Source organism: Paramormyrops kingsleyae, chromosome 14 (genome assembly GCF_048594095.1).
Source record: "Paramormyrops kingsleyae isolate MSU_618 chromosome 14, PKINGS_0.4, whole genome shotgun sequence".
Taxonomy (NCBI): Eukaryota; Metazoa; Chordata; class Actinopteri; order Osteoglossiformes; family Mormyridae; genus Paramormyrops; species Paramormyrops kingsleyae.
The window spans coordinates 17,832,686-17,857,625 of NC_132810.1; the positions used below are offsets into that span (position 1 = coordinate 17,832,686).

A 24,940-nucleotide genomic window follows, 5' to 3' on the forward strand; every position below is an offset into this window, starting at 1 on the left:
ACCAGAAGTCTTTATTAACAAAAGAGAATTAAATCTATATCTTCTTATATTCCATAACATATGGTGTTTGTCAGTAACATTACAGGTCACTTCGGTGGTGCTTTGTAATACAGACAAGAAGTGCAATCTGTTTAAACCATTATTATGTAATTATGGTGAAATCGTATTTGAAATATCGATAGTAACATCCTTGAAATACTTTTACCCTTTAGACTTCCTCATGAAGTGAATATAATTTTATTGGGAATGGTAGCTTTGAATAGCACAAGCGGTTGCAGAAAATGGATGGATGGACAGGAATGCTAGATTATGTATTATGGCATAAATTCCTATGCTTTTCTCACCCAATGGCCTTTTGGTATTAAAAATTCCTTTGCCATAAAAACATATTTTCCACGTGACTAGATAAGCAGGTCCGGTTGTGACCCTCAACAGACCAAGCGGACTTCAAACAAATGGATGATGTGTATCCAGTTAACTAAATCCGGCACACTGAACGAACTGAATGCAATTAGTGGATCACAGATTTCAATAGAAAATCAGATCTGAATAGGAGACTGTATTTGCAGAGCTGCAGTTATGTAAATAATGCTAAGGAGACTCCCATAGCAATGGCATACAAGAGAGTTTGGGGACACAATGTAAATGTACCGGCCTATTTTTCTTTGGTGGGGGGTGGTTGAAAGAATTTGAAATAATTTTTGGCTGGGTACAGTGCTTGAAGTGGGAAAAAATAAGTGCAGGAACTCTAATTTTCTCGGGCCACTGTCGCTGCGTCGGATCAGTTTCAGTAAGTACCGGAACGCAGAAAAAAGTGGCGGAACCCCGTCCCAAAAGACGAAAATACAGAAGTTCCGGAACTGCGTTCCGGCCCACTTCAAGCACTGGCTGGGTACACCTCCCCCCTGGTTCATACACCCCTGCCTCAAAGTGAATGGGAACCAAAAACACTTGTTTCACAGCTTAGTACACAAAAAAGAAATGGAAATTTTACAGTGTAGCTGGAGTGGAGGAATTAATGTAGCGATGTGAGGATCAATACTGAAATATCGATTCTTCGATCGTAATGGTTCGTTTTTCAGAATGGATTCTAACGTTAAAATATTGGCATTTTACCAAGTATTTACGTGATTTAAATCGTTACATTATAATTACAGGGAAGCATGCCATGAAATACTGCCGGGACCTCAATGTTAGTGTTAGCAGCGGCGTCGGAAGGAGTTTGACATTGGGGGGGGAGGAGATTACAACGGGCACAATATTCACATCCTGAAAGGATGCGATGTAAGATAGATTTTTAAAAATTAATAATAAAGATTTCATCATTTTAAATAATACTAATTTTTCTCTTTGGGGTACAGATTCACAACTAAACAACAAAAAACAACATCGGGCCATATGATAAAATGAGTTGATGACTTCAGATATGTATTAAATTATGCTTAAATTGGCTTCAGTGACGCCAGGATTCATGATAAAAGATAAGGAACGCGCTTTTGATTAATTGTCTTTTTTTTGGGGGGGGGGGGTCCCAATTACGCCCCTGAGTGTTAGAGTAAGAATTACTTCTCCTTCCGCCTGCTGGTTATGTGGGAGAAGCACAGTGTTGCCAACTGTCCCGAGACAAACAAGCAACCTCATCCCTGAAAACAAGCCGAAAATAAGACCACTGTGCAAAGTAAGACGGAGTTATCAAGGCCAAAAATCAGCCCAATATACATGACCACATGGAAAAATGTTTGTCCTGTTTTTAATAACGTGGGATTCAGAAGAAGCATTACAGCAACTCAATGCATCAATGCCGTTGCTCTGGAAAATCAAAGTACCATATACCATGGTATAATGTATGGACAGTATGACGGTATAAAAAAATAATCAAGATTACGACTCATGATTACAATCCCAGCAGGAAATTACAGCCCGGGATATCCTAAACCGAAGGCTGCATTTGATGGCATGATGTCAAGTATTAAGATATTTTATATATGAAAGCCTATTTCAGCTGTCAAATAATCAATCGTTTGATCATTGATGGGCTGGGTCTGTACTACGATTGTCATTAATATCTGAATTTCGTCTAATGATGAATCTGTTTATATTATAAAAATTAGAATTGGGTTAAAAAAAAAACTAAACCAACAACCTCAAAGTCAGAACAACACCCCAAAACGCAATGGAATTATTATAAGCGACTTATAAAAGTCCAAACTCGCTTATAATAAACGGCGAAGGGACTGGCGTGCAGGTCTCCGCGGAACCGAGTGGGCGGTTCTCAGCCTTGCAGGCCAATAAGAGCAGGCGGATTTCAACCGGTGAACCTGATTGGCTAAAAAGAGAAGCGGGTGCATTTGGTGGAGCGTAGGATCGAGAGAGAAGCAAGGGAAAGAAAACATGGCTTTAAATAGTAATAAAATAATAAAAATAGTAAGGAAGCAAAAATTGACGTTTGTCAAAGTATTGTCCGACGGTACAGTACTTTTGCACACAGTTATACCGGTATTTACAAATATATTTAGGATATTTTGAAAGCTAGCATTGTACTAGTAGGCCTAAACCCAAAATACCGCAGTATACCGTATTACCTTAATCGAAAGTACATTTTGAAATTAATCCTAAACCTCGATCGCAAGCTAACTAGCTATATCTCAAGTAATAATTGTAGCAGATAATCTGATTCATAGTTCGTAAAGGATATTTTTTCTCAATACTTGTTATTACTTTACCATAGTGTACGAAGTTGCATGATTCAGATTTTGGTTGTTAGCATAAAGAGGTGGGCGACCTAACGATGAAGGTAAGCCTTGGTATGGGCTGCGGTGTTGAACTATAGGCTACTATACAAGATACACGGATGAACCAGTTTCGTGTCCAATATTTATCCATTTTTTTCAAGGACTACCATACTTGGTTGCCTGGTTCATGTCTAAGTTTACCGTAGCTGATTTTGCAACAGCTCTGCGTGACTCTCCGAGGCGTAAGTAATCTAATCATTTTCGTACAAGCCTTTGTCACTCAGAGGCGGTGTGGTGCGTTTGTGAGCAAATATAACAAAAATCAGTGAAGATGAGATCAAAATACTGAATCGAAAAGAAAATCAGTGGTTTCTCCAATCCTTAGAGGAAAGGTAAGTGTACCTTAGTAACTCCATGAGTGTGGGTAGGCTGGAACTGGTTTGAAATAGACGTTTTCAAGTAGTTCAGCATATAAAACGTACTTGCATGCATTAAATGCCTGTGTAATTTTTATATAAAATATATATATAAAAATACAGCCTGAAAAATGACAACAAACAAATACATTATTAGATTTTTAAAAATGGTTTGTTTAGGTGGCGTCGTGCAGAAGGTGAAGGAAGGCGGCCTGTAGGGGGCGCTCGCGCTGTAATGACGCTGTGTTTACTCAGCCTCCGCGGCGCTGCTGGTCTCAGGCGCTGGGGGCATTTAAAGATGGATGCTTGTTTGCGCTGAATGTCTGTGGCTGCTGTCATCTAATTAAATCCGCTGAGCACCGTTCAGACAGCAGCCAGGCGCTTAGAAGCGATACCCGCTGCTTGTCTCTCCTGTCAAAGACGTAGAGAAGCGCAGCCATGATGGCGTCCGGGTACAGCGCGAAGGAAGAAGACGGCCACCTTCCCGGGGCGTCGGGGGCGGCCGGGAGCGGTGTGGCCAAAAGCAAGAAGCCCGACAACACCGCCTTCAAGCAGCAGAGGCTGCCCGCCTGGCAGCCCATCCTGACGGCAGGCACCGTGCTGCCGGCCTTTTTCGTGATCGGCCTGATCTTTATCCCTATTGGAATCGGCTTATATGTAACGTCCAACAATATAAAAGAATTCGAGGTCAGATTAAATGCATGTTTCGTTCGCTTCCTGATCGTGTTTTTGCGTTTTAAGATCACCCTAAATTGCTTTGGGCTTGGTAGCGACGTTTTGCAATGCTGCTTACTGAATAGCAATAAATTCAACCTTGCAGAACACGTTCCAGCAGAACTGCTCTTGGAATTATACTAAATAAGATGTAAACACTGGTTGCATGGGCTCAGCCGAAAGCAACTGCAGCTCTCTGACGCCTGATTGCAATCTGCAGTAATTTATACATGGATCTTCAAAGGAGCTGTCAGATTAATATCTTTTCATGGCGAATCTACCAGGAAACTGGTCGTTTTTTTTTAAATGATTTTGTCATTAACCTTTGCATGAAAGACGCAGCGTCTCTCGTGTCCTTGCAGATCGACTACACGGGTGCTGACATGTCCAGCCCGTGCTTTAACTGCTCCCAGAGCTCGAGCTGGAACAGCACATGGCCCTGTCGCTGCTCCATCGCCTTCACCCTGGACCAGCCCTTTGAGGTGAGTTATGCCCCCCCCCCCCCCCCCCCCGCGTGATCCACTAAACACCTTAACTTAGACCTTATCTGTGCATGTGTTGGGATAGAGTGATTATCAGGTCAGTAACTTGTGAAAGTAACACGTATGATGATCATTCAGTTTGGCCAAAAGAAAGTGAGGATCCAAACCCAACTGTCCGTCTTATGAACTTCCGGAAATTAGATGCTGTTTTTACCCTTTTTGCGCAATTACGTCATTCAGTTCTATAATTTATACATTGTAACAACGAAAGCTTTTGTTACTTAAAGTTTTAATGTGGCTAATGGACCTGGCCTTGTTCTTTGGGTCGATGCTTTTCTATTTTTAAATCTGTCCTTGTAGTAATTTCCCTGCCTGCGCAATTGATTGTTATGAAACAAACCGTCCCACAAGCACAGCATATAGTAATGTATTACCGGGTAGTTTGTGATATTTGACATTTCCTTTTTTCAGATGTTATGACAAAAAGTCACAACATCACAGAACAAAAGTTCCAAACAAATAACTTTTCTTATACCTTTTGGATACACTATGTGGATGCAAATCCATATTACATCAGATCTAGTGCTTTCAGTCTAGTGTATGATACAATGTGACGTGTCTTGAGAATTAAGCTAGACCGTGTTATAGCGTCAGTATATGCTGTCACTGAAGGGCAGTTTTCTTTGCGTTCTAGAGCAATGTGTTCATGTACTACGGACTGTCCAACTTCTACCAGAATCACAGACGTTACGTGAAGTCGAGGGATGACAGCCAGCTCAATGGCGACAAGTCATCACTGAAGGTAAGCGGAACCCTGGGCTTCGGCTGCAGAGGATTCTGGGATGATGTGGCCTCCTGCTGCGTGTGGTAGCATTCAACCGTGAAAGCGCTGCGTTTGCTGAGAGACGTTCTTTCTGTAGTTTGGCAAGAGACGCCTCCATACCATATATGTTACAGGTGCTCCCCTGTTTACGATGAGGTTACATTGCCACGAACGCATCGTAAGTGGAAAGTATCGTAAATTGCATTTGAATATGATAAATACGTGAATAACGACTGTACTAAATCACTGCAAGCAACTAAACACCAGTATTTGGCAAGTAAATGATTCAATACAAGTTTATTCGGTTAAACAGGAAAAAAAACACCATGCAATACATTGTTAAACGCTGTATAAGATGTTTACCCTTAGTTGTGTGGCTGGATGGATGCTGCCTTCAGTAGAAAGTATCATGTGGCAGATCAATAGCCCGAAAGCAGATCAAAATGTAAAGCTGATTTCTGAATGACCATTGCTATCACACCATTGTAAAGTAAATAAAATAAATATTGTGAGCTGAACGATCACAAAGCAAGGATCGTCTGTATTCCTGTGTGTTTTTCCCCAGGCTTCGGTAACGCTTTACCTTTCCTTCTGCTGAATGTGGATAATGTGACCCATATTAAATGCAATTTCTCATGCACAGAATCCAAGCAAGGAGTGTGAACCATATCGCACTAGTGACAACAAGCCGATTGCCCCGTGTGGCGCTATTGCCAACAGCCTTTTCAACGGTGAGACCTTTGTCCTTGTTATAAGTATAAATAGAGGTAAGAAATGCATTGTATGCAGATACAGGCTTGACTGCAAGCTCCTGGGTTTGTTTCCTCCAGACACTTTGGAGCTGTTCTATATTGACCCCAATGGCACTAGAACCCAGATTCCCCTGATGAAAAAGGGGATTGCGTGGTGGACGGACAAGCACGTGAAATTCAGGAACCCTGGTGGAACCAACTTAAACCTCAGTACGGTCTTCCAGGGTAAGCTGATATAAACGTACTCGTATACTGTAGTTTTCTGTGTTGGTTTTTCTTCCCTGTTATCCCATAGGTGATGTTGGGTTTTGATATCAGGTAGTGATTTGAGGATATGGACTCATAAGAACATAAGAACATAAGAAATTTACAAACGAGAGGAGGCCATTCGGCCCATCAAGCTCGTTTGGGGAGAACTTAGCTAATATCTCAGAGTTGTTAAAATCTTATCTAGCTCTGATTTAAAGGAACCCATGGTTTTAGCTTCCACTACAATAGCAGGAAGACTATTCCATACTCTGACTACACGCTGTGTAAAGAAGTGCTTCCTCAAATTTGTTTTAAAATGTTCTCCCGCTAATTTCCACTTATGGCCACGAGTTCTAGTATTTAGACTAATATTGAAATAGTCATTTGGCTGAACAGCATCCAGACCCGTTAGAATCTTATAGACCTGAATCATATCCCCCCTTAGTCTCCTTTGCTCAAGGCTGAACAGATTCAGTTCCGCTAACCTCTCCTCGTAAGACATTCCTCTAAGACCAGGAATCATTCTCGTAGCTCTTCGTTGCACCTTTTCTAAGGCAGCAATGTCCTTCTTGAGGTATGGTGACCAAACCTGCACACAGTATTCTAGGTGGGGTCTTACCAAGGAATTATATAAGTGTAACATCACCTCCCTTGACTTAAACTCCACACATCTAGAGATATAACCCAACATTCTGTTCGCCTTTTTTATTGCTTCCCCACATTGGCGAGAGTGGGACATGGAAGCATCAACATACATACCGAGATCTTTCTCGTAATCAGCTACCTTTATTTCAGTGGAACCCATAAAATATCTGTACTGTATATTTCTGCTCCCTGCATGGATTACCTTACATTTATCTGTGTTAAATTTCATCTGCCAAGTATCAGCCCATTCGCTAATTAAATCCAGATCCCGTTGAAGCCTCTCTGCTGCTAGATTAGTATCTGCTACCCCGCCCACCTTAGTGTCGTCTGCAAATTTAACCAGTTTACTGTATGTATTCGTGTCAATATCATTAATGTAAATTAGGAACAATAGTGGTCCTAAAATTGAACCCTGCGGTACCCCACTATAAACGGAGGCCCAAACCTCATAACCTTAAGGCTGCTGGTTCAAGTCCCCTTCCTCCCATGTTTTAAGTTTAAACTACTTTTAAAATATCTGTAAGAGTCAAATCACTTTGGATAAAAGCATCTTCATGTTTGGAGTAACCTCAGAAGGTTGGTCCTCCTATAGCTTAGGGTTGGGGTCCCAGTTGTCCCGCATTTAAGCTTAAACTGTAAAATGTCTCTAAGGTTGAAGCTGAAGTGATCTGGGTTCTTCCCATTCATAGGCACAGCCAAACCTGTAAACTGGCACAAATCCGTGTACGAGCTGGACGCGGATCTCGAAAACAACGGCTTCATTAACGAGGATTTCATAGTGTGGATGCGCACAGCAGCCCTGCCCACCTTCCGCAAACTCTACCGGATCATCCAGAAGAAAAGTAACATGACCCCCACCCTGCCCAGGGGCAATTACACCCTAGATATCACCTACAGTATCCTTCTGCCGGTCGAGACCTTTTGAAATTATTCAATTATCTGGCTGATAGTCGATTCAGCATTTCAAATTTGTGAAAAGCGGTGTTTCTTAAGCCGGTTCTTGCGGACCCCTATGACAGTCCACATTTTTAATCCCTCCCTACTTCCAGCCCACCTGAACCAAACAGTCACACCAGGTACAGGAGCAAAAATCTGGACTGTCTGTGGTCCCCGAGGACTGGGTTGAGAGACATTGGTCTGAACAACAAACGCAAACATTTATGGAACAGTCAACAGTGTTCTCAACAAGGGCCTGAGGTCTGAGGTTATTCTCCAGTAGTTACTCTGTGTGTAATTCTGTAGGGCTGTGTTTAAGGTAGGATGCTGAAATCATCACCACTGCTACCTGGCTGAAGTTATTGCTTGAGACGCCGTCCTTGACAGAGTGATCCCAGACTATCCGGTGCTAAGCTTCGAGGGCCGCAAGCGAATGATCCTGAGCACGATTTCCTGGATGGGGGGAAAGAATCCCTTCCTGGGCCTGGCGTACATCACTGTGGGCTCCGTCTGCTTCTTCCTGGGTGTGGTGCTACTCATCATCCACCACAAGTATGGGAACCGCAACAACAGCGCTGACATCCCCAACTGAGGCTCCGGCGCAGGAAGCCCCACACCCCCGCCCCGTGGCAGGGATGCCCGGCCAGGATCGCTTGCTCATTAGACACCCAAAGCTCTCCTCTTAGTGACAACGCATCCCGTGTACGTTTGGAAGCCTCCCCGCTTGTGTGAAGGGCCCCCCGCCCGGGTTGTTAGGAGTCACACTCTAGTGAATGAAAATAACAAAACTGCTGTGAGATTTTTGCTGTATTTAAAGGTCCCCATTTACCAAACTAGTGAATTATATGTTTCCTTTTGTTCTTTTTTTCCTCTGTAAATGTATCAGTGTAGACAGTGTGTGGTTATGTTGGAGTGGAGACTACTGGCTAGCAAATGACTTGAAGATGTAAATAAGCTGCGCTGATGTGGATGTTAAAATTTACGATTTAAAATGTGTGAAATATGCAGATAAGCGGTGGTAATGCACTGTGTGTGTCGTTTGAAACGAAGTGCACAGGATGGTTTGGCTCTTGACATATTGAGATACAGTATGTTGCATGTTACAGAAAATGGCAGCTTATCCCCTTTAAAATATTCAGTGAAATTCTTCATTCCTGAATTTAATAACCTTGAATTTAAGAAGTGCAAGAGGATCTTGGTACAAGTTGTACTCTGCTTTGTAAAAGCTTGTTGCTCGCGCCCATGTGTTTCTTTACTGTGAGATACACCTGTGTTCATTACAAGTGCATGACAGCCTAAAACAAGGAAGAGTTTGGACCAAATTATTCCTTTGAACTGTAAGCTTAATTTACTTCAGTGGAGTATGGCTATTTAATGACCATTAGACTATAAATACGAGGGGTTTAAAACACATTTGGGCATCGTAGTACAGGCATTTTTTATTTCTGACCTTATGCAATGTTTCCCTGTGCGTGATGATCTCACATTTTATTGTTTCGTATGGTCAATTCAATAAACACTACAAAACAATGTTATTTTTTATTATTATTTGTAAATAGTTTTTTTACACGTCCGCCCATCTCAATAGAAGGCTTAGGTCTTTTCTGTCTGCTTGCGCCACTTTAATATGCATGATGCATATTAAAAATGTATATGTCCTGCTTGTAAACAAAAATGCATGGCTTTCAGGATGCTGAGTAGGATTATATTAGGACACGGAGAAACAAAATAATGGAGGATTTGCGAAGCACATCCGCCTGCTGACATGCAGCGCAGGGGGACGGACCGATGCGGCGTGAACCCGGAACCATCCGGGAAGCTGTGCCGGTTCCGAAGGAGAGCAGCTGTCCGCTGGCTTTTCGCGTCCAAAATGTTTAGGCACCTCTGGGTACGTGAATATCGCTGCCACCGTATTTACCCGTATATAAGTAACCGGAACGGAGACGCTGGGCGAGCGCCGGGACGATCGATTCGGTCGCGACCTTGACTTTCCGGCATAATGGGTGCCGCTCTTTTATGTTCAAGTATTCTGATAAATATTTCACTGAGTTTATAATTTTATGGAATCTCGTCTAATTCAAGAAAACTGCTAGATATGTGTTACATTTGATATATTCACACAAACAGGAAATAAAAACTAAAAAATAGTGGCTAATGACACTGGGTGGCGCAACAGGATTCAGTAGCTACGTGAATTATTAGTTCGTTTAAGACAAAATAAAAATGGCAATATGCGGACATATAGAGCTCAGTATTGAGAAAGTGGTGTTGATTTCCCTGGTGTTGAAAGACCTTTCGGCGAGTCTCCGGGCGGCCACTCTGCACCAGCGCAGGCAGGCAGACGGGAAACAAGGTTCCGCTGAATCAGAGGGCTTTGCAGGTGAGCCTCTGCGGAGAGGGCGGGTCTTCGATCCACGCCTGGCAGAAGAGCCTGGATTAGACTCAGGCCTGTGAGGGCTTCGAGACGCTCTGCGTGCCTTTACACGAGACTTTGGTCTTTGAATGCGAGAGAATGACTATGTACACCTGAGTCATGCAGCGTTAATTTGGCTTAACTGGAACTCCAAATTACACCGGTTACGGTAATTTTGTGAGTAAAGTGATCTTGATCCTCGGGGCAATTTTTGAGATATTTTATCCCTAAATATGTATTCGGTCTTTGCTGTTCAGCTCGAACTCCCACTGGCGTATAATATTAATTCTGAATATCTAAATAGGACAGCGCGATGCCTGTTCACCTAAAAGGGGGTAGCGGTGATACCCTGCTCTACAGGCTGACCATGGGGCTTACAGTCTTGGGTGAGCTGAAATATTAGCTTATATGCAATACAGTGTAATTTTGTTTTGTTAAAATGTTCAGTGTTTGGTTTCTTTATAATGCTAGAAAGTTAAAATATTTATGTAAGCAGTTATAATGGACCAAATCTATCTAACATGATCTGATGATGATTTTCTTAGCAATTGTCTCATTGTATGTATACTGTATGTTTTCAAAGGTGAATGCTCATTCCAAACAGAGTAACGTTTGCCACGTGTTGCTGAGAGCATTACGCTGAGTAACAGGCTGGGTGATGGTTCATATTGGCAGGGGCGTTGCTAGAGATTTTGGGCCCCATGAAAGCATATCATATTAGGCCCCCCAGTCCCATCCAATCCAGTTATTTTCCTAATTTTGTAGGGCCCCTGTCACTCAGGGGCCCTTGGAATCGTCCTAGCTTTCCTCCCCCTTACGGCGCCCCTGCATATTGGTATTGCATTGTGGTTAAGTCCTGCTCAATCCTGTCCCTTCTGTTTTCTGCAGGATCCGGATACGTTATATATGAACTGGTTAAGGCCACATTGCCGAAGAAGACCGAGTGAATGTTTCTTTCTCCCATTTAATCCCCCTTCCCCTCCCCTCCCCTCCCCTCAATCACCCTGGGTGTTTCCATGATTAATAGAAACAGTGACACTTTCTAAAGGTATCACTTTCAGCTTGTTGTACTGCAGATAAATAAAATCGGGTTTATTGCCATGTCTGGGGATGTTGCGTTTTTATGCTAAACCAAATGTTCTTACTCCTTTGCACTGAAATTAAACTGTTCACAAGGCACCAGATTACGCTCACAGTTTGGCATTTACAACCCGACGCTAATGCGACTCTGATGTTCAGCAAGACCTTCACGGGCTTTTTATTTTCTACAAGTGTTACCTCGTTTGAATAACCTTTGTCCGAGAAGCATGCAGAGGCGAAAAAAGTCTGTCCTTGTGCATGAACCGGTCTGTTTGCGTTGGACCCAAAATTTCACATTTATGATATAGACATGGCCTATGGTTTTTGTTGAGTTTGGAAACGTTGCTGAGTTCGGCAAAGACAGGAAATGTGTGTTATTGATTTGGGGGTTATTGATTGACTAATATCGTTTTGCATCTGAAACTCTGCACCGCCTTGTTTAATGTTCACTTCGCATTCACTGGTTCCCCAATTAGCTTTCAATGAGGAAACACCCTCCTTCACAAAGGTTAATTTGTCTCCAAATTAAGACGTTGAGTTGTGTTGTCCTGTAGTCTGTGAGTTGTGCTACCTTCTTAAAGCGCTGGCGAGGTTTTTCGCATCTCGACCTTTAACAGGCGTGACGGAAAACGACAGACCCACAATGAGTCTTCAGAAAGGTAAGTAATCCTCGTCTGTCTGACAGGATGCTCACCTGGTGGTTTCGGATAGATGAGTAAGCCAGTCGGGTCGGGCTTGATCTCAGACGGAAGGTCCCGCTGACCCGAAATCAAGGTGCGGCTGGCTGTCGCGGTACACGATCTCAGCGAACCCGCACGCCCCGACAGGCCGAGACGTAGGGGGGATTTAGATGGGCCAATATTTTGTCCCGTTCGCATCTGGGATGATGTCACCCCTGTACAGTGACTAACGAGTAGCCGTGTCCAAGCGGGAGACATCGATGCCAATTTCCGTTACTTTCATCCCTCCGTCGGACGTGGGGAAAAATAGTCCAGTGCTCACTGGCCCGAATGTGCTGAATTTCCCCGCGGTGCTCGTTCCTGTTTAGGCAAAACGGTCCAAAGACGTGTCACTGCATTTGAATTTTACACAAGCTGCTTAAACTTGTCCTTGTAATTATCTCTTCAGATGCTTTTTATGCATGAGCACATAAACTGCGGGGAAATTCTGTATGGCATGTCATAATACTGTGTTTTTCCTTAATTAATTGAGTGTAATTAGCTTTAAAATCATATCAGATGTTTATCCAGCTGGTTTTCCTTATCCACCTGGGGGGTGGGGGTGTCAAAGTTTTGGCTGTGTAGGGACCGGCCTGTAGGCTTGGCAAGTCCAGCTGGCAGAGCGGAGTTGGTCACACACGGCAAACTCCCTGGCACCATCTCGCTGTACCTGCCGTAACAGCTATGACCTGTGCTGCTTGCCACATTGGGTGTCCCTGCCAATTAATGACTTATTGTAAATGTATACGATATCACTTTTCCTAATCTGCTTAAGCTGTTAAAACATGAGCATGGGTTGTCATTAGATCATCTTTTTATTTGATTGCGTGTTTTTTTTTTTAACCTAGATTTAGTCGGTTGTAATTAATCTTTTTTTCCCAGAGTAAAGTCTGCCTGCTCACGTATATAAGTGGTGCTAAATTTGTCGGCGATTGCAATCGCAAACAATTTTAGGGACTCTGGGTATTTTAGAGTAAAGTCTAAATCAATAATATCAACAAAGAGAATTTAATATAAACAGAGGACTTCTATTTTCAGTTTTATGAAAAACAGACACAAATAATTAGAATTTAGTGATCGGTGGTCAGTGTTGACACACCACAGCACACCGTAAGGAAGGTTTGTCGTGTAATCAGCCGCCTCGGGGGCTCCCTCCCAGCTCGGGGGTGTCACTGTCTGTCTCCGGTGTGCTCTCTGCGGCTGACTGCTCTCCTTATGTATTAGCCAGGAGACCGGTTTTTCCTGGGCCAGCTTTTTGTTTTTTTTTGAGATTCGGAAGAGCAATTGACTTGTCTGTGTAGTGATAGCTTGAAAAGACGCCCTTTAATTAAATTTCTGCATAAGAATTTTTAGGTCTGAGCGAGAATCAAATTTGAAACCTTGGAATTAGAAATTTGGGACTCTCAAATAGCGCTTTCATATTCAGCCACTAGAGGGCGATGTTTACCACAGGATCATTGTTCTACCGTCATTATGGTAGTAGGTATTAGCCGGCTAACGAAATAGACCTAAGAAGGTATGGCCCCTTCCCTTACCCGGGCCGAAAATAGAACAATAGGAAAGGGCCGGCAACCTGCAGGCTGCGAATCTGCAAAGAGGTGGAACCTCTTACACGGCCACACGTCGTATCTCTTAGAACCATAAAAGCACGTAAAATCCAGTGCAATTTACCAATTTCATGGTTTGCACTTATGGCGTCTTGAGAAACGCTTTCTCCTCCACCCGCATTGCGGACACTTTTATGTGTAAAAACGGGTAAATACGGAAAAAATAATGACTAATGAAGTGAATGTTAATTATTATCACTGTACACTTAATTTGTTAAGAGGTTATAGAAAATGGATAGATGCTTGGGTAGGAAGAAACTATTTGCCATTGTATGTCAAGGAAAATATTTCATGATTAGCCTACCAAAACCAGATCGGCTCTTCCCACAATTTGCGCAGAAGACCCGTGGGACAAAACACCCATGGAAAAAAATCATGGCCAATGAAGGAGGGGAAGAGGAAAAATATGCAATAAGTTACAAGAGCCGCGCGAGTCAAACCGTGGAAGGTTTTCCGCACGCGTTTCGTAAGAGCACACGATAGTAAAACGAGAGTTGGGAACACCCCCTGATTAAGTAGCAGATTGTGGGGAATTTCTTCCCACTTGGAAAGAAGCTTTCTTTCTGGGACACTTGCAGTCGGACCTCCAAGTCGGCACGAAACGTCTGCCACTGCCCCTGAACGCATCGATCCGCATTTGGAGGAACTTCTCCACTGAAGAAATTACATTTTGTTTTATTTTTTGTTCCAGCAATCAATTTTCCACAGGTTAGAATTCTGTTCAAAATAATTTCCTTCAATTGCTTAATATACTCACAATTTGACTACGACTAAACTTGACTTGAAACTGAGAAACCAAGAAATCTAAGTTTTTGTTTTCTAAAGGGCACGTGCGTCTCACTAGGGAATCAGATGGTCTGGGAAATATTAAACTTCCATTATCGTAATTTGGAGGCATATGTAAACTGAACGAATGAACTGGGTATTAGAATATAGCCTAATATATCTATAATAGTGATCTGTTCGTTAATTCAAATCCTTCTACCAACCGTGGTTATTTAAAAGATTAACAATCGGGCAAACGCGGACGAGAAACTGAAATGTTTGCATCTTGACTACTCTCATATACGATTTTTAGACTTTAAATTTTTTTTTTTTTGTCCAGTGTTTATTAGCCTAAAACATATAGGTTTCAATAAGGTCAAATTCTTTCATAATAAGTTCTCGAGTCTGCCTATCAGATGATAAAATATATATATATATATATATATATATATATATATATATATATATAAAGGATATCCTGCCTTGAAAGATTTTGCATGCTGTGCACACGTGTCGCTGATGTGTATCTTAAAATTTCTTTAAATTGCATCGAATTCTTATTACATCGAATTTCCCACTTAGTACACTTCGTATTAGTTTGGGAATACCTTCAGTATCCATGCCATACATCTCTATGGAAATGACGTTCAACTGTAGGCGCGCTTAGACCGCCGAATGCCTCACCTTTTCACTCAAAGCGTTACACAGCTGTGCTTTAGGTGAATTTTCAGTGTTCCGTTTATTACACAGGAAACCGTTTCCTGAGCCAGGTTTTTCAGATAAATACCTGATGCTTTCGATTATCACAACAAAACAGTAAGACGCATTCCAGGAAATTTAGCTGTCAATTTATCGGTTTCAGTTACAGCAGTTTATTGTTAAATCGTGTAAGTTCTGGGCGCATTATGCCAAAGAGACTGAAAGGGGGGAACAGCGCGCGATCGCCGCTAACGGGGTCACGCTTCCTTCGCAGATCCATTCATGCACTGCTGAGCTAAAAAAGGCTGCAGAATGAAGATGGGGCTGTCTCTGGCAGCGGTGGCGCTCCTCGCAGCGCTCATGTCCTCAGTGGACGCTCAAGGTAACGCTCCCGTGTCCATCCCATCCCCCTGTCCCCCTCTTACCCTCTAACTCAAGTCCCCATTTCCCGCATTATTTCTCCATTCATCTATCCACAAGTTCCGATGGTTTCTTGTTTCGCCGCGCTGGTTTTGCTAATGCAAATGTTAAGGAAATTATTACGGTATTAACGAGAGAATATTTGTGTCTATAAATCGTGCTGATCTTTGGATTTTTTGTTTAATAAACAATACGCATAGAAACATGAATGTGTGTGATTCACTTAAAAGTTCTTATCACGTTGCACTGCGTCTTTTAAAGTTAGGCCTATCTGTTTGTCAGAATTTATTCCACTGTTCCCCGCATTTGCGGGCTCTCCATTTGATTAACCTTTGCTTTTTCCTGATTTAGTTATGCATTTTGCGTCCAAATGTTTTCCAGTTTAATCTGCTACAGGGTAAGAGCAAGCGCAAATTAACTACGGTGTGCAGTCGATTATCTGCATCTTGTTAAATAAATTACAGACTATAGCCATGCATATACAATCTTAATTCCACCGTGTCTGTAATCTGGAACATGAAGTCGACGATCTGAACAGGACGAGCACAATTTGCCCCGGACGCTGGGTGGCGCAATGCCGCAGGACATGGCCGATCCTGCGTACGGTATCGTGCGGATTCACAGCGAGCGGCAACCCTATAAATCACACAGGGGTCTTGGGTTTAAGGCTCCAATTTCGGCTTCTGCTGGGGGGTTGGAAGCAAAAGGTGTGAGCTGAAAAATACGGGTTGCCAAGATCTTTCCCTTTTTCAGCTTTTGGACTAACTGTTCACAAACGTTATTTACTTAGGCCTAAATTTCATTTTTTTTAATTCCTAATAATTTGGGGGTTTATTTCTGGTTATTCGTGGAATCCTATTTTTACAGCGTTATGGTAACAGTATGTAGAAAAATTGACAGCGTTCTTTTAACAACGGGAGTACGCTTAACACTGCCGCTGTGAAAGTAACACTGCAAGTTTTCTTTGTGGAAAAAGTGGTATTTTTTCGTTCTAATAAAGATAGGCCTATGTTATTTGTTAGTCATAAAAAGGGTCAAGAACTGTTGTTACAACTGTGTTTATTTGCAGTTCAAACAATATGCTTAGATTAAAAAAAAATACTCCTGGGGAATCAGGTAGTTTAACACTTTTTTGGCAACGGTACTTATTAAAATTACCCTTCGGATTATTCCCTTTAGTTTCGCCTAACGGGTCTCCATCCCGTACTTCCAAACAGAGGCTCACCAATAATCTGATCTGTCGCGTTATGCGAACTGGCAACTAGGCACAATCGGCCTAGTATTCATTAAACACTTGAGACACCACAAGAAAAACGAAAAAAAAAAAAAAAAAAAAAGCAAAGGCTGCCCGTTTTAAATAGGCTCAATAAAAGCCTTTTAGAATTAATTTCCCCTTATAGAAATGCCACGTAGTTGTAATTTTGAATGTTTTTCTTCTAAACTTTAGAAGTAGATATGAGAACGACGATGCCACTAAATATTCTAACTCGATTCAATAAAAAGTGAAAAAAAATCGTTATATGCCACAATAATGCCATTCGTAGTATACGGCTACTGTAAATAAGTTAAATCTGCAATCATTACTAAAAATTATACGTGAAAAATTTACTGAAAACTAATAGAATAATTCAAATTTTCCATTCAAATGGAAAATGAAGTGTCCATCCCGTATCTTTCCATTAATGGCATGGAAAGATGTAACGTGAGTATTAGAAATTACGCTTTTCTAAGCACAGAAACAAAAAGCCCTTTTAAGCTTCTTTTGGCATCTTTTATAAGTTCCCGTCCATATGGGAAGTTAATGTGCAGTAATGAACACTGTCAGCACATGCTGCGGAATTACTTTGGCATCTGCTCTGCCTCTGCTAGACACGATCCATCCGCCTCCCCGGCCGGCCAGAGGCGCGCCGAGGCCACTGCCGCACTAGTCAGGGGCTAGTGGCTCTGGCTGAAGAACCGCCTGTCTGAATATGGAGACGCGCAAATGGCTGGCCATTATACTGCCTGAATAACGAGAGGTTAAAAAATGTCTGGCCAAAATACTGCCTGCATAGTGAGAGTGAAAGGTAAAAAGATTTGGCAAAAGTGCAGGACAAATAGTGGGAGATCTGGCCAGTGTATTGCAGAAACAGCGAGAAGCGAAAAGGTCTGGTAAAAGAAATGCCTCTCTCTCTCGCTCTCTCTCTATCCAATGAGAGGTAGGAAATCCTGGTTAAAGAAAAGTGACAAATGAGGTTCAATTTGTCAACCTTCTTACGGGAGAGCAGTCTTTCATGGTTGACACACAAAAAAACTTTAAAAATTTGACCTGATTTAAAAAAAAAAATGTTTTGTTTTTTTCTTTTTTCAATTAATCTATGTAAAGATAAACATCGCTTTTGAAATCCCGACAAGCAAGGTGTAGAACCCTCAGTAAAAAAAATTCTGCTGTATAAAAATCAACCGAATAAACAAACGGCATAAAGCACTTATTAAACCATCTCACCATGCTCATTTTTCTGATCATTTTTTGAGAAAATGTTATTTTTATGAGTCTGGGCCACGTCTGCTGTTGAGACAGTGCTTTCAAGTGTGGCTTGCTCAGCGCTCCTTCAGGGAGTGTTTGAAGACCCCCACAGTGGGTTTGGAGAAGGGAAGGGAGCACGCCACGCCCCCCCCTCCCCTGAGTTGTTCGGCCAGGTTGGTGGTCCTCCTTTTTCATGTACAGATCATGCTTCCGCTCGGGTCACCTTGTCCTGCCTGTGCGTCACATTCGTTCTGAGCTTTGGCTTCTCAACACTATTTTACAATGATATTCTTGCCCCACCCCCCAGATTCCTCATCCCCACTTCCAGCAGCCCTGCTTGCCTCTTCAATAAACAACTCCCAAGCCGGAAACATTCAGCTCTCTCTCCTCCCCCCCCCCCTATTTCTGTAACTAATCGTATCGCTGCTTTTTCACACATGTTTATATAATAATTGCAGATTCAGATGCTTATGGACGACACACGCCCCTTTCCCTGCATGCCAAAAGCTGAAAACGTAATTTTGTCTAACATTGAGTCTCTTTAAAAAATGTTAGACATTCGAGGGTTGTTTTTAGTGTTGGTTGTTTCTTCAGACATCTTTGACCTCCTTGATCTGCCTTTTATTAATGTCACCAAAGCTCCTTTCTTTGAACAGCAACATCCTCTTTCTTTGATGCTGGTTCCTCTTGCCACCATAAAGAAAAGCCATCTTGCTCTAAGCTTTTCCCTCTCACCAGCTAAACAACCCTGAACATAAAGACCCTGTCAGCTTGGCAGGGCTTGGAATGGTGTCCGTATCAGCTTGAGGGTTTAATAACTAACAGCACCCTTAGAATAACGCGATTCCTTTTACTGGAAGTGGAACTGAAGTGGGATGCATGTGCACGGATTCCCATAAAAGAATATCATTCTAAAATATGTTTACAGTCTTCATTTGTGGTCCTTGTGCATGACCCTGTGACACCCAGCTCAATGTGGGCCATGCAGTTACGCCATGATTGTATTTTTCGTCCGTTTTTTTTGTACACTTCCTCTGTATTTCGACTGTCTCTCCATTTGGTTTGTGTACGCCGTTCACCATCGCTCCATGCCGTCTTGTGCGTACGATGCAAAAGAAAGTACACAAGGGTCTCCTGTGACGCATTGTGTATTCTTTTACGAGGTTTGCAATGGATGTGTCGTTGACTGTACGATACTTCACCCGTATGTCAATATATGTATCTGCACTTTATATATATATATGACATATGGTGCCATCCTATCTTCACCATCACTATTGCCCGTAATCCGGCTGCCACGAGTCCATTGTATAATCGGTAACTCGGGAATGAAAAAACCGTGCATCGTTGTGTGTAACGTCATGTTGTTTTAATCCAACTCCATTCCATGTGAGCAACCTAGCGGGGCTTAATGGGCATGTGTCGTGTTGACTGCATTCAGCATGTTGACTCCACTCGATGTTTGCAGCTGTGGGGGTTTTGTGTTGAGATGTTGCATTTCCCCCCCCCCACTGTGTCCTTGAACCTGTGCTTGAGCTGCTGACCGTGGATGCGTGGTCTGGCAACTCAAACGGATGTCATTTTCCCCCCCAAAATGGCGTCTTGCGTCTGTTATGTCATTGTTTTTTTTTTTTTTGTTGCTGTGGTGCTGGTTTCTGTGCTGTCACCCCAACATGGAAGGCATTTAACTTCACTCTTTCAAAGTGCATTTTATGCAAAAGTCTTGTGCTTTACTTACAAAAGTTAATGTACCTGTTGTATCATAATGTATTAATAATTTTTTTGTACCCGCCTTTTTATACTGTGAATGTTGACATTGACTACCCTTTTGTTTGCAGTTCAACCCCCCTCTGACTTGAAATTTAAAATTCTAAATGAGAACTCAGTAGAGATGTCATGGAGGAGACCTGTAACTGCAATACAGGGTTACAGAATACAAGTGGTATCAGACACAGGTGGGTGCCCCTGACGACTGTGGTCCTTGGTTCTCTGGTCGCCATGGAGATGACAGGGAGACACTAAAGGGAGAGATCTGCGATAAACCGATTACTCACCTCTGAGGAACCACAACAGCAGCTTCAAACAGCTTTTTATCTTTGACCACACAGGCAAACGCTGCGATTTAAATTCCACAGCAGACGCCATTTGTCGAGAACATGGGAGAGAGAAATGTAGCCCAGCTTGGCATGAACGTTCTAAAAGAATCAAATGTGATTGCCCAGCATTTAAAAAAAATTCCAGCCAATTAGAATGACACACAGGAAGGTGTTTATGTCTGTATTCTGCTGGCACCAGCCGGGCTTAGGTAGCTAGCGGGCTGTTCCTTGCACTTGTATCTTCACATGATGATTGCAGAATATCCTGCTTTAATTCTGTTTCTTTTCTTCAGATGAACCTGCCAGGGAGTTAAATCTTCCAGCTTCTGCCACTCAAACGTCCATCTCGGATCTGACTCCTGATCTAGATTATGTAGTTACAATAACTTCATTTTACGGGGCAGAGGAAAGCATTCCCATCTTTGGCCAGCTTACCAGTGAGTGTGCCGTCGACACCGGAACCTTTCCGAGGCCTGAACCTGGTGGGGAGGTGGGGCTTCCTACGGGTACAATTTATTTTACTGATATGCAAAGTCAAATGAGCCTTCTTTGGCCAGAGCCATGTATGTTCTGGAACGATCCGTGACATGTTTTCCATCCGTGGTTTGAGGACCAGCGATGACTTCGAGCAGGTGATCAGAATGTCACGGGGAAGACGTGACGGTCGTTCGGTAAATTTTGGGAGGGAGTTTGCCGTTGAACACAGATGCAAACGATATTGCTCTGCGTCGTCAGTGTGCTGGGGTGATCGTTACTGTTTTGGAACAGCGGCATCCCGGCAAGATACAGAAGCGACTTGAAAATGGTTTATTATGACACATCGTTCAGATGTGTGTGCTGATGGGAACGGCGGCCATTTATCCCGTTAGCTGCTCTTAATTCATCCTTTTCGTTTTGCTTTTTTCATTTTCAGTTCAATCCAGCGACATGTATGCAACACGGAAGCCCCAGGTGTCGGATGCAGTCAGTAAGTTCATTCGTCATTCTCTCTACAGCCTGGCCTCTTCCAAACGCCAAAGCTGACCCTCTGGGCTAGACACATGTGTCCTCCATGTTTTAACCTTGGTGAGGTTAATTCCGTTGGCATTAGCATGGAGAACGAATTAAAACCGTTGTTCTTATTGATCAGAATTAATCTTCTAGACACAGCAACTCCTACTGCGGAACGGAGAAAAGAGAAAACTTGAAATGTTCCTCTTTTTATCTTTAATGGTGTTTTTAAGTATTTCTTCATGAATCTGTTTGTTTTCCAAGTCATGTGAGAGTTGTGCTTGACCCTTTGTTTATGAATTTATCTCCCAGCATGCTCTGTCAGCGCCATCACAGACCTAGTCTTCCTGGTGGACGGCTCCTGGAGCGTGGGCCGGGAAAACTTCAAGTTCATTCGCAGCTTCATGGCGGCCATGGCCGGCGCTTTCGACATCGGGGAGGACAAGACCAGGGTGGGCGTGGTCCAGTACAGCACCGACACACGGACAGAGTTCAACCTGAACCAGTACTTCAAACGGGGCGAGCTTCTTCGCGCCATAAACACCTTACCTTATAAGGGCGGCAACACCATGACAGGTGAGCCGCACTCTGTCCTCCTAAATGCAAATTCCTGGAGTCGCATTTCTTCATATGTATAGCTTTAGCTTCTCATTTATCTTTGCTGCATTTGGCGTAGTTTATATGCGTGAGAAATATGTGTAATATAATGTAAATGTTTTCTGAGCAAACCTCTGAATGTATGTTTCATTAATGACCTGGATGTAAGGATGTATCGTCTGAGAAAGTGATTCCAAATAATGCCTCATGAACACAATGACATTTATAATCCTCGCTGACTGCACTCGCACTCAGTCGAATGCTTTTAGCTCCAAAGGTCACTGGTCTGTTCACTGCCGACACGCTGCAGCATCCTTTGCTTCCTTTTTGTATTCGATTTATTCCCTATAAAGTTTTAATTTGTTATGTTTGGAAGCCATGGCTAGCTTTGCAGGATCTAGTTTAACCAGGTTATAAAGTAACCTTTTAAGACCTAGTCATCGGGTGGGGGGTGGTCCCATGATATATTTTACCAGCCCTCCTATCCATCATTCCCAGTATGCCAGATGGCTGGTCTATCCCTGAATATAGCTATGCTAAGATAGCCTTATTTAAACACTCAAGGCTTTATTATGTCTCTGAAGGTGATGCCCTGAATTACCTGCTGAAGAACACCTTCACGGAGGCAGCCGGGTCCAGGAAGTCATTTCCCAAGGTGGCCATGATCATCACAGATGGAAAATCGCAGGACCCAGTGGAGGAGCATGCAAGGAAGCTGAAGAACATCGGGGTGGAGGTTTTTGTCTTGGGTATGGGGCTTTTCAATTCTGTATTTATAGACCCGGTAATACAGTTATATTTCCCAGAATACCGTACTTCCCGTCGTGGTTTACCGACACATGTTTTTGTTAGACCATTACTGACCAACGATGGGCCATGACTGTCCAATACAGGCATCAAAGGAGCAGATGAGGACGAACTGAAGGAGATAGCTTCCACACCTTATAAGAACCACGTCTTTAATGTCCCCAACTTTGACTTGATCAAGGACGTGCAGCGGCAGCTTATTAATGAAGTGTGTGCTGGAGTTGAAGACCAGCTCGCATCCCTTGTGAGTGGAGAAGAAGGTAAGAACATTATATGAAAGTTGACGAGAAGAACCATGTCATTAGTGGTTGATGACTTGACTTAACCTGTGGCATTAGTCTAAAATGTGATTTTCTTCTGTTTGACCTCCCAGTGGTTGAATCGGCTTCAAACCTTCAAGTGACTGAGATATCGTCCAAGTCCATGCGCGTCACCTGGGATGCGTCACCAGGGGATGTGACAGGGTACAAACTACAGCTGCTCCCCATGCTGGCTGGGATCAAGCGGCAGGAGCTGTACGTTGGCCCCACGCTGACCTCAGTCACCGTCAGGGACCTGGCACCCGAGACTGAGTATGAGATCAGCCTGTTCGCCTTGAAGGGCTTGACACCCAGCGAAGCCATAATGGCCATGGAGAAGACCCAGCCCATCAAGGTGTCCTTGGGTAAGAACATGCGCAAGACCTCCTTATAGATACCAATGTGCTCCAGTCACCAACCACACTATCAGATACTCCAACTTACTTTTAAACCTTCTCTTCCATTTATGCCAGTATTGTACAACTAGGGTCTAAATTTGTCCAAGATTTCTCTGTTTTCTACTCATTGAACACTATTCAATGGGCTTTTAATATTTTCTCCCATTATCTAGAATGTTCCCTTGGAGTGGATGTACAGGCAGACGTTGTCCTCCTGGTTGATGGCTCATACAGCATTGGATTGGCCAATTTTGCCAAAGTTAGAGCTTTTCTGGAAGTGCTTGTGGAGTCCTTTGACATCGGACCCAACAAAGTTCAGATCAGCTTGGTTCAGTACAGCAGGGATCCACACACCGAGTTTGCCCTGAACACGCACCATGACCGCAGCGCTGTGCTCAAGGCGGTGAGGACCTTCCCCTACAGAGGAGGTTCCACCAACACGGGCAAAGCCATGACATACGTGAGGGAGAAGATCTTCGTGTCCTCCAGAGGAGCTCGCTCCAACGTGCCAAGGGTCATGATTCTAATTACGGATGGAAAGTCCTCCGATGCCTTCAAGGATCCGGCCACCAAACTGAGGAACACTGACGTGGAGATCTTCGCCGTGGGTGTCAAGGACGCCGTCCGCTCCGAGCTAGAGGCCATCGCAAACCCACCTGCAGACACTCACGTCTACACGGTAGAGGACTTTGATGCCTTTCAGAGGATTTCCAAGGAGCTAACTCAGTCCATCTGCCTGAGGATCGAACAGGAACTCCTCAACATCAAAATCAGAAGTAAGTGCTCTGTCATACTTGTTGGAGATGGTGTTTGCTAGAAGCCATGCTATCTAGCTCCATGTCTGGGAGAGCAAAGCATTGGTATTTGAGTATTAACTGTGATGAGGACCTGAGGGCTGTAGAAAGTACTGTTGAGTAGCTAGTGTGAGATCTGTCTACTGTATCAATCGCCTCTTATGTCATCATACAATTATCCCTCTTAACTGTCCCCGTGTCTCCATAATTTATATTTTTTCTGAGGAATAGGCCTGGTGAATAACTAACTAAGCCCAGGCTAGTATGTTTTTAAATCCATTTAACTGTAAAAAGTCATCATTTAGTGTTCAACCTTATGAGTTCCACAGGTCTTCACAAAATTGCTAGTGCCTGTCTGTAGTTACTTTAGAGACTTTGGGAGCGTGTTATTTTGGGTAAGTTTCATAACCATATGACGCCATTTGACTATGATACGTTTGTCAATGACCAGCAAGCAAAACATAAAATGCCAAAGCTAAAGGTGAGAGTGTGGATGTGTTTTTCTTGTCTGTTTTTGTATAGAGATTAATTGCAGCATTTAGCTTCAAATTTAGAATTAGTTCATTCTGGCACATTAGCCAAAGAGCAAACAATTACAGCTTTTCCTGTCAGAAACCCATAGATGTCCAGTTCTTCAGATATCAAGACACTGGATTCTCAAGAGGATCGGTTACACAGTTTGTTATCGTTAACTGTTTTAAAATCTATAGCAACGAGAGCCCTGGTGATTTTTTTGACCTAATGCTGCTTCTCACTTTGTGGGTTCCTGCACAGCAAGCGTTTTATTTTCCAGTGTTTTTCTTGTTATTTTCACAGCAGATGACTTGCAGATAATATCTTGAGACTGACAGAAAGGAATTAATGATTCTTAGGTTTAGATCTGCCCATGAACCTCTGTGTGAGATATTGACACTGTTGTTTATCTTTCTGCGCAATTGTTAAAAAAAATGGTTGTGTAACTTCAGGAGAAGGTTCATCTGTCTAAGGAGTATTAAAGGTAT

The 24,940-nt window shown here is 42.9% G+C and overlaps 2 protein-coding genes across 6 annotated transcripts in view; both read left to right on the forward strand.

Moving 5' to 3' along the window:
- Positions 1-2,955: 2,955 nt before the first annotated feature.
- On the forward strand, positions 2,956-11,263 carry LOC111842127 (cell cycle control protein 50A-like). 3 transcript variants are annotated; one of them, XM_023808459.2, is made up of 11 exons: positions 2,956-2,974; positions 3,569-3,835; positions 4,225-4,344; positions 5,039-5,146; positions 5,811-5,898; positions 5,998-6,144; positions 7,503-7,709; positions 8,148-9,637; positions 10,040-10,129; positions 10,467-10,548; positions 11,051-11,263. In XM_023808459.2, the coding sequence occupies exons 2-8, from the start codon at positions 3,587-3,589 to the stop codon at positions 8,339-8,341; spliced, it is 1,113 nt and encodes a 370-aa protein (XP_023664227.1). In that variant the 5' UTR covers positions 2,956-2,974; positions 3,569-3,586; the 3' UTR covers positions 8,342-9,637; positions 10,040-10,129; positions 10,467-10,548; positions 11,051-11,263. The 3 variants fall into 3 exon arrangements, with proteins under 3 accessions (XP_023664227.1, XP_023664211.1, XP_072554840.1); XM_023808443.2 differs by lacking the exon at positions 2,956-2,974 and adding an exon at positions 2,981-3,124; XM_072698739.1 differs by lacking the exons at positions 2,956-2,974; positions 10,040-10,129 and having other exon boundaries at positions 3,176-3,835.
- Positions 11,264-13,980: 2,717 nt separating this feature from the next.
- col12a1a (collagen, type XII, alpha 1a) overlaps positions 13,981-24,940 on the forward strand; it is a 56,705-nt gene continuing 45,745 nt past the window's right edge. Inside the window, exons 1-10 of one of the 3 annotated variants that reach the window (XM_072698741.1) lie at positions 13,981-14,276; positions 15,307-15,414; positions 19,797-19,913; positions 20,348-20,491; positions 20,968-21,021; positions 21,357-21,620; positions 22,226-22,390; positions 22,535-22,708; positions 22,822-23,112; positions 23,319-23,921. In XM_072698741.1, coding sequence (XP_072554842.1) covers positions 15,345-15,414; positions 19,797-19,913; positions 20,348-20,491; positions 20,968-21,021; positions 21,357-21,620; positions 22,226-22,390; positions 22,535-22,708; positions 22,822-23,112; positions 23,319-23,921 — 1,882 coding nt within the window. In that variant the 5' untranslated portion in view covers positions 13,981-14,276; positions 15,307-15,344. The remainder of the gene's footprint in view (positions 14,277-15,306; positions 15,415-19,796; positions 19,914-20,347; positions 20,492-20,967; positions 21,022-21,356; positions 21,621-22,225; positions 22,391-22,534; positions 22,709-22,821; positions 23,113-23,318; positions 23,922-24,940) is intronic. The other 2 variants (XM_072698740.1, XM_072698743.1) reach the window with 2 other exon arrangements.